This window comes from Diadema antillarum, unplaced genomic scaffold (assembly GCF_040938485.1).
Source record: "Diadema antillarum isolate AM-2024a unplaced genomic scaffold, OU_Dant_1.0 seq00000552_RagTag, whole genome shotgun sequence".
Taxonomy (NCBI): domain Eukaryota; kingdom Metazoa; phylum Echinodermata; class Echinoidea; order Diadematoida; family Diadematidae; genus Diadema; species Diadema antillarum.
In genome coordinates this window covers 166730-176259 of record NW_027271496.1, presented here as the reverse complement: position 1 = coordinate 176259, position 9530 = coordinate 166730, and the positions used below count along the sequence as shown (strand labels likewise).

The following is a 9530-nucleotide window of genomic DNA, read 5'->3' as shown; positions in this document are numbered from 1 at the left end:
CTTTCAAAAGTTATTCAGATCAATTCTGGGCAGAATCGTCTCTCAAATGGTTTTCAAATAGTTATACAATGTAATCACCATTAGGGCCTTTTGGCATTGGCTGAAAATGCTCCAAGTTTAAACTTAAACTGCTTAGATCTAGACAGGTGACTAGCTACTCAGCAGCTGGCCATTGGAGCCATTTTCATGAGCATGGCTTCATCTCCAAGGTTCTTGATCAGGAAGACCACAGGAAGGCCATTGAACAGGGGACTACTTTTCCTGCAATTGACTCTGCACCGACAACTTTTTGTTGGGGGACCGAGCAGGAAAAAAAAAAAATCCTGCATATCAATGGGCCATATGGGGCTAGGTCCTGTGTACTTGGTCTCCTCCCACCACCTGACAAGCCATAAAAAAAAAAGAAAAGAAAAATAGACGTAAAAGTGGAGATTGCCCAAACGTCAGGTGATTTTTTTGATTGAATATTAGAGTGGTTGACCACTGAGGCTCACATGCTCATTTATGACCATGCATGTTAGTTTGTCTATTTTTAGAGGTAATACTGGTACCTCATCATTTTCACATGCACATCAATCTGTCTTCTTTTTCAACCCCATCTTTCATTACCTTGCATCAGTCACTTGCAAATAAATAAAAATCCATGTCTGGCGACTTTTTGTGTGTTTTGTGATTTGATGACACTGCTTCATCACATCTTTCAGAATTATTTTGCTAACAAACTGGTTAACACTTGGACAAGATGTTCAAGGAAATTGAACATTTTATATTCTACAGGACAATGGAAGGCTTCATAGGTGTGAGGTGCAATGAGGTAGGGCTCACAGCATCTAATATTACATCACGTGTTCACGAGATAACTTTGACGAATGGAATTGTTGTGGAACTTACATCAATCCTGGACAGTGAACTCTTGAAAGCTGTAAGCCAAGAATTAAAATGCAATCCAGTATCTCTGAAGTCAGCAATGCACAGGGTGAAAGGAAAACATGCAAATTAAAAAAGAACATTAATAAGGGTGGAAAGAAGGCCATTGATGATTTCCTGGAGTCGGCTTTCCACCTTCCTCAATGCAAGGATAAAGATCCCAGTCCCAGGATGACAAAGAAGAGTACTACATCATGTGAAAATTGTGTCCACCTTGTGCAAGGTATAGAATCCCTACTGAAGAGCAAGGAAGAGAGAGTGGCATTTTTAGAGAAGAAGTTAGAAGATTGCGAGAAGAGGAGAAGAGAAGAAAGAAGAAAGCAAAGCAAGAAACTACAAGCTATTTATGCCCTTTTCGGGGAAGTTGGACGACCGAAAGACGTCATCAAGAACATCAAGAGACTTGACATGAGTAGATCAATGTGGCGGCGTGTGAAGGTGAATGGGAACTACATCTTTCGACACTACGCTCGATGATGCCCTGGTTCATGGCTTATGACAGAGTGAATTATGCCCGTTATGCTCCTGTAGTGGTAAATTGGGTTTATCTTTTGGTTGTAGGGCTGAACATCCCTATTTAGTTAATGGGTCAGTCGGGGTGGGACTTATGTAAATTGGGGGGGGGGGGGGGCTGCCATCTTTTGGTTGTAGGGCTGAACACCCCTATTTAGTTAATGGGTCAGTCGGGGTGGGACTTATGTAAATTGGGGGGGGGGCTGCAATCCTGCATCCCGATTGGTCGGTTAAGTGCTGATTGGAAGAATGGTTATCAAGTCTGACGGGCTATATCGACTCTCCTTCCCAATCGTCAGCCATCGGCAGCTTACGCTGAGCAAGAACCTCGAGGTAACGCAGGTGAGCTCAGTAATAGCTGTAGCAGTAGTGTAGTTAGTTTTATCATATATGTAGGTTGTAAGTAAGGTAGTGTATTTTAGTAATTTTATAAGTGGATAAGTTGCCACTGCTTAGCCACGCCACTAGCGAGTCATCGCTGGTGCATATTGTGATTACTGATCCGTGCCTGGGGTAAGGTCGCGCGGTCAGTGAACACAACACTGGCGTAGTCGGCTCTTGAGCCATATCGGTCGCGTCGAACTTGGGGATTCCCCGACGGTCCGTTTTACTCGTTTGTATCAAACGATTTATGTTACCGTGTGCCGTGATTTCCATTCTACGGGTTTCGTGTGTAACTTCATCGTTCGTACATTGTCATTCAGCTGCGTTGCCCCGCATTGCTTATTCGTTCTTTTCAGGTTGTCTGTTTTTATAGCGGCCTGGGATTAGTGTGAGTGCTGGGTTTTTTCGGTTGTCATATTCTCTTTTGTCTTTCTTGTGTTCCGTATCCCTTTCCTCCTTCGTGTCGTCGTTCTCATATTTTTTGGTACATTTTGCCTGCTGATTCCGTACTCGCAAACTTATTGGCGGTGGTCCGGGACCGTGTTCATAGCGTTGTGCGCACTTTAGTGCGCAGCGGCCCTGGTCCTCGTGTTTCAAGTTTCGTTCCGGGAATTGCGGTGTGTTAGATTATCGGTGATTGAGTCGGTGAATGTGATATTAAATTGGTGATTGGTTGTCTTGTGTTTCCTTTCTGTTGGTGATTGCTACGGTCGATTGCGTGTGTGACTGGGTGTTTGATGGATAGTGATTCGGAAGGTTAAGATTATCAGATCGAAATAGTGGGTAGACTTAATTTTTTACTGTACGTGATCGAGATCTATAAGGCTGATCTAATTACAACTCAGCAGTTAATCAATCTGTTATTGGATTTTTTGTACCAGGACCAATAAGGGTCGGTATCGTGTGTGTATCATTGCGATTGAGTGCGAGTGTCTGTGTTGATTGTCCGCGCTTGCACACAGCAAGCCAGCAGTAGCTGTGCAGTGACGGCCAGTGATTGCTCGTATCGAGGTACGTGATTCTCTTTATTTTTGAGTGATTTATATATTAATTGATTACATTACGGATCGGTAGCCACTGGCTAGCTGTGATTTCCGAGCAGTGTCACCGTTGTTACTAACGGTACAGTTGCGGTATCTACATCGGTGGGTTCGCTGGTAGTTAGCGTTGTTGCGCACTGGTCTAGTGCCGGTTCGCTGCTGCTGCATTAATAGCCGCTGAGTAGTGCTAGGACCCGGGGGGTAGTAGCGGACAGGTACACTCGGCGCGTGTTCTGTGTGTACTGTGTGCACGGTGTGTGATATTAGGACCACGTCCTATTGTTGTTTAGTCTAGTAGGTTAGTGCATCTGTTCCGTTATTGTTCGTTTTTCGCGTGGGCGGGTTGCGTTCACACTGCTCCGATTTAGCTTTATAGCAGGGGTGTGTTTACACTGCTCTGTCCTAGTTCCATAGCAGGGTTGTGTTTGTACTGCCCAGCCATTGCTCCATAACAGGGTTGTGTTTACACTACGGCCTAGCTTTACAGCGGGGAAGTGTTAACACTACGACCCAGTTTCGGGCAGGGCCGCTAGGAACATAGCGCAGATTGTTGTGACATATCAGGGTGCGTCGCACAAGCCAGCTCGAAGGTTGTGCAACTTATTTGCGACCAATTTGTACATTGTTTGCTCGCACGTATTATTTATCGTATAAGGCTACGATATAGTGCTGTCATATATATTTATTTTGTTTCGTACAGTCGCGTTCACACTGCATAAGTCTGCAGTATACGCACGTACGCAAGTACGTTTGTTTGTGATTAGCTTCCTAGTGGCTTACAAGTGTATGTATATATGCTGATACACATTGGAGTGCGCCTTGTAGTTTAGCATTTTTGGTTCGTTACATTCGGGTGCATCCACACTGTATAAGCTCGCAGCATAGTTTTTGCGCCGTTCGTGTTTTAACATGGATACATTGTCGCTATACTGGGCGAGTTAGCAAGCATAGCGGTGCTCCCGGCGTGTTCTTACCAGTACGTTATTAATGCTCATTATTGTTGCGCGTGTAACAACAGTGCATCTACTTGCGGTATAAGCCTACCATCACCAGTAGCACTGTTTTTGAGTATTTACACCTGCATGTTTTAGCATTTTAGTGGGTTCATTGCATATTAACAGTGCACCTATCCGCGGTATAAGTCTACCATTGTGAACAGCACTGTTATCTAGTTGTTGCGTCCTGTTTACGCCCATATATTTTAGTGCGCTTATTGCTGGTATAGGTGGTGCATTTATTTGCGGTACACGCTTACCGTCAGGAAGTATTTTTTATGCTGGAGTGGCGATAGGCAGTACAAATCTACTGCTGAGTAGCATACTCATTTTATTGTAAATTGATTCTGTGTCGCACAGGTAGTATAAGTCTACTGCCGGTGGGCGCATAAGTTATATTATAAGTTCATTTTGTGTGGAATACATTCACACATCTGTGTTTTGTAGGCTGTCATCCGTTTTGTGGTTTAAGTCAACCACATAGTTAAGCATTGTGTTGGCTATATCCCGATTTAGGGGTACAGTTTGTTATTGATGCGTTAGATTGTAACTTCTTCTTGACGCGTTATTCCGATTGCAACTCGTTTCGGTGGTCTACATCTGCCTCATATTCGTCAGCATTTACAGGATAGCTCATATTTACGAATTATTCGATTATTTGCGAGTCAGTAACTTAATTTTATGGTATAAATCTACCACTGTTCTCAGTAAGTTGGTAGTCACTGTGGTTTAGATCGCTCTCAGCTCTTGAACCACACTTCGTTGTACGCTGTCGCTGCATATAATCATTATATACTTGAGTGCCCGTATATTATTGTTATTTCGAAGGTATATTGCTACCGAACATTGGCTAGGTACTGCATTGTTGAGCGATACCGTGGTATAAGCCTACCACGGAAGGGTGCAGTATACATTTTGCGAGGACATCGCGTGGAATAGGTCTTCCACATATCAGTACTTATATTATTGATGTGTATTTGAGTATTCCTGGTTTTTATTGTGGTGTTAGTCCACTAGATTATCGCGTCGCCGTTTGTGCACCGCGTATTTGGATACATTGTGGTAGCCCGACTTGCTTGTATTGCGCGTTTATCTTAACGACAGTATAAGTCTACTGCTCTTACGCTTCCAGGATAGCATCGGTATAAGCCTACCGTATTTGCCTGTGTCGGATATTGTGTGTCCTTTCCCTGCGGTTTTGGTTTACCGTATAGTAGGGTCACACTTAGAGTTGCTGTCATACATTTGTGCGCCTTATTTGGCCATACTTAAGTGTTCAATTGTTTGTATTCATATTCATACTAGCTTCCTGGTAGTGCAGTTGTTTTTGGTCCACCCATCAGTTGTTGGGGGTCCGCGTGACAGTCTCATTGCACTGCGCATTTCTGCAGTATAGGTGTTAGAGTTAGGATTGTACTAGCGGCGCCTTTCGTGTGATCGCTAGTAGATTGCAGCATATTATGGCTACGAGCAAGACTTTGATGAACTCCTGCTCTTATCAAGAGCTGTGCAGGGTCCCGGGAATGGACCGGGCGATCATGCATCGCATTATGGATGCGAGGTATGAGCTGGGGGGGAGGGGATTTCTCCCGACTTGTTCTCGTCCTGGCCTGATGCGTTGCATTTGTTCGATTGGTTTGATTTTCGCCCTGCACAGTCGCAGGTTGACACCAGTTTGGGGTCTGCCCGCGGGCCGGCATTTTCCGCTGGGGGGATTCCCCCGGCATGGAGAGTACCCCGCGCGATTTCGTGGGTGGTGGGACTCCCGCGTCGCCGGATGTTCCAGAAGGGAGAGGGCCACGACCGGGTTTCCGGTCCGTCCCTCCTTATGGCGCCTATGACGCAGTGGGGCCCTCACACCGCCGCCCACTCCCAACTCGCGACGCGCGCATGGACCGATGGGAGTGGAGGGAAGGCCCTCAGGAGCGCGCAAGCCAGGGTGCGACCGGTAGTGCGCGACCCGCGTGGGCTTCGATGCCTAAGACCATTACTTTTAATGGTAAGGGCAGCTGGCAGGCCTTCCACGCGAAGTTCGATTCTTACGCGTGTTCGTGCGGCTGGAACGCCACACAGCGCAAGGACCAGCTGTGTTGGTGTCTGGAGGGGAAGGCCAGCGAATTTTTCGTGGCCCTTACCTCTGCCCAGCCCCATATGGAGTGTTTCGACTTAGTCGAGAAATGCGCGAAGCGTTTTGGGTCCTATGAACATCCTGGGATGACACAGTTGGAATTCGGAATCGCGAAGCAATCGGCTGACGAGTCCATTTTGGATTGGGCCGACCGGGTTGCTTATCTTGGTGCGTGCGCGTTCCCGGGCCTGCAGCCTGACCAGCTGCAGCGGCAGCAGGCGCTGCGCTTTTGCCAAGGCTGCGTGGACAGGGAGGCCGGGTTCCACGCGCTTACTATGAAGCCTGGCACCCTGGACCAAGCCTTGGAACGGGTCCAGTGGTTCCAGCACACACACCGCGCGAGCCCTCAAGCACAGCTAGTGTAACAGAGAGATGGTCCCTCCAGAAATGGGCACAAGAGAAATTGATGTTATGGAAATTAGTGATTGTGTGAATGAGAGTTGTAATTTAATAATGTCCAAGGGATGTTGAATTCCCTCTTTGGGCAATTAGAAAGGATGCAATAATTGAATTAATTAATAAATGATCTTGTGTTTCATTCTCTCTGTTCCAGAATGGCAAGCGGATCAGGCAACTGGCCCAGTATGGGTAGGGGGAGGATGCCAGGGACCTAGGCGAATTGTCCCTGTTAGAATGCCTCTGGGTCCGGCATCACCGGGGGGAGCTACTTGACCCCGTCTTGCTGGTGCAGGGACAAGGTGAGCCCCATTTCCACCGTCAGGTGGGAGTGGACACGCTCATCAGGGCCCAGTACCAGCTGGCAGCATCTCGCGGCGAGTGGTGGTGGGTGCGAGCCCTGCAGCTGGCGTGCCGGCCGGTGCGGAGCGTGGATTGGATCTTGGCGAACATTCCCCATCGGATCCCTTCCCGCAACGTTGCTGGCGGGCATGCGGCAGCAGAGGCTCTGGCCATGGCGCCTCAAGAGGCCCAGGCAGCCCCCCGCCCTCGTGTCGTGACGCCCCCTAGGGCGGCCCCCGTACCCGAAAAGGCGGGGAAGGCTCATGGACTAAGGGGAGGGCGCGAAGAAAGGGGCATAAGGCAGGCTCAACTCCGAGTGGGCGACAGCCTCCTACAGCCCCAGCCCCTGTCCCTGTTCGTCCAATGAGCACAGGGGGGAGATCCCATCCCAAGGGAGCGGAGCCATCTGTGCCCCCGAGAGAGACCCCGCCAGGGCAGAAGGATCGGACTCCATGTCCCATCCCAGGGTGTGGAAAAGTAGTCGTGCAGAGGCGCAGGCATCTGCAAAAACACCTCCCCGACTGTTTCCGTACCTCGGTGAGTGGAAGCTGGAACGCCGATGTTCTGCATCCGTTGCGGCTAAGTGCCCTTCAGTATCTGGCGGGGTGCATTGTCGGAAGCGGAGGCTTGGAGGAACTCCTGGAGATGGTGGTGAGGGAGTGGACAGGACCCGCGGAGTTGGTCCCGGAGGGAGCGGCTGCCGAGATGAGGCAAACATCCCGCCGTCATGGGTGGGAAATTCCCGAGAGGCTTATGTTAAGACCTCCCAATTCTCGCGCAGCACTGATGCACTGGAGGGTGCTGCTGTTCCTGGCCGCACGGGTATCCCCCCTTCAATGGGGAGAATTTCGTCGGCTAGGGCAACGTCCGGGGGAGCCACGTGGCCCCGTGGACCCCACTCCAGCTGCGGGTCAGTCGGCCCAGCATAGTGCTGTGGCCGCGCCCCAAGGGGATGCCCCCACAGGCAGAGTTTAAGTCGGAGGAGTCCTCCCAAGGGAGGTCATGGGACGTTCCGGTGGAGCCTACCCACCCTCCGCAGGTACCTGCTAGTGGAGAGGTTTCCACAGCAACTCCTAGTGAGCCATCAGTCCCTGGGGTGGAAGGAGGCCTAGGGAGGAGAGCCCTTCCAGTGTCCCGATGGACTGTGAGAGCAGTACGAGCGAGGGGGAGGAGCCTACGGTCAAAGAGGAGGTGTCCGAGGCGGTTGCTCGGCCGGTGACAGCGGAAGCTAGCGCACCGGCTGTAGGGACCCCCCGGGGAACCGTCCGACCACGGGCCAGGGGGGCCGGTCCCCCTCCCTTGGTTATTGACTCCCACTTTCATTTGGATCGGATGGAGCGTCTCCTCGAGTTGAAGGGTCTGGGTCCGGTCTTGGCGAGGAGGGTAGGCCGCCCTCCCAAGGTGCCGGTGAGTGTGGTCGGTGGGGTCCTTAATTATTATGACCCCGAGTACTACTCCGGCAAAGTGTTTCCGTTGGACGCCCGGTGGAAGGTTGTAGTGGGCATCCACCCCAAGTACGCTGGCAGGACCTGCGACCGGCACATCTTTGAGCTAGAACTGCTCAGGGATGACCGAGTCGTGGGAGTCAGCGAGCTGGGGTTGGACTACTCCGTCCCCGACTCTCTTTGGACTGTCCAGTTGGGTCTTGTGGAACGGATCCTGAGAATCGGGACCATTGGTAAAGTGCATGTTCTGCATATCCGTGGCAGTCGGGGTGATCCCCAAGGGGAGGCTGTTCACGAGCAGTGCCGTAAGATCATGCAGAAGCACTGTCCCCCGGAGACCCGGATCCACCTGCATTGCTGCATCGGCTCCGCGACTCAGGTGCAAAGGTGGATGGCGGCATTCCCCGAGTGTCATTTTGGGTTCACCATGATGGCTTCCCGGATGTCACTCCCGTCCCAGCAGGCGCTGCGGGAGCTTTCCCTCCGACGGTTGCTGCTGGAGACGGATGCCCCCCACCTGAAGCCATCCTCGGCGTTTCGATGCAATTCGCCACGCTATCTCGGTGAGGTAGCGAGAGTAGTTGCTGGGATCCGAGAGGAGTACGTGGAGCAGATCTGTAATGCTGCAACAGAGAATGCCCATCGGCTTTACCGAATGTGAGTGTTCTCTGGGACTGGTCTTTCTTACTGTCCTTTCTGCCTTGCCTATTGGTTTCCTCCTACTTATCTGTCCCTACTTTTCCTTTCGCCGACCCGTTTTGGGAATCAAATTGTTAGTTGTTTGTTAAGTCCCGGTATTTTGGGCATTGTTTGAGGCGCTCCTATGGGTTTTGTTGTGTTAAGGTTTGGGGTGGCCCTGTGAAGATTGATTTGGTTATTGTTCGTGTTTATATGAGTACTCGTATGGAGTACACCTGAGTTATTACGTGGGGACTTAGGATTTTTGGGTTAAATGATTTGGATAATTTGGGGGATATTGTTTAATAGTTAGTGATACGCTGACAGGGAGATTTCCCCTGAGCACGCGGTGTAGTCCAATTCGGGCTGCCCGATCTTCTGGGAACCCCTGTAGGCCCCGGCGTACCAGGGAACGGGGTGTTCTTACAAGTTGAGAACCGGGGCTGCCTCTCTCTTGGGCTAAGTTCTCTCCCGGAACCGTCGAGCGCCCTGGAAGCTCTTGGGAGAATTCCAAAGGGACCGCGCGTTCCACCAGAGAACCCACGTTAAAGATGAGACCCCCGAGCATCTCCTCTTTTATAGGACGGGGAGGAGTGTAGTGGAAAATTGGGTTTATCTTTTGGTTGTAATGCTGAACACTCCTATTTAGTTAATGGGTCAGTCGGGGTGGGACTTATGTAAA

At 50.2% G+C, this 9530-nt stretch overlaps 1 protein-coding gene and 1 pseudogene across 1 annotated transcript; both read left to right on the top strand.

Moving 5' to 3' along the window:
* Positions 1–781: 781 nt before the first annotated feature.
* Positions 782–1404, top strand: LOC139734934 (uncharacterized; annotated as a pseudogene).
* A 6458-nt stretch (positions 1405–7862) lies between these two features.
* LOC139734933 (putative deoxyribonuclease TATDN2) lies at positions 7863–8831 on the top strand. The gene has a single exon (XM_071645711.1). The coding sequence runs from the start codon at positions 7863–7865 to the stop codon at positions 8829–8831; it is 969 nt and encodes a 322-aa protein (XP_071501812.1).
* The last annotated feature ends 699 nt before the right edge of the window (positions 8832–9530 follow it).

Coding starts and splice junctions, on each gene's coding strand:
- LOC139734933 (XM_071645711.1), top strand. CDS start 7,863: ATGGACTGTGAGAGCAGTACGAGCGAGGGGGAGGAGCCTACGGTCAAA.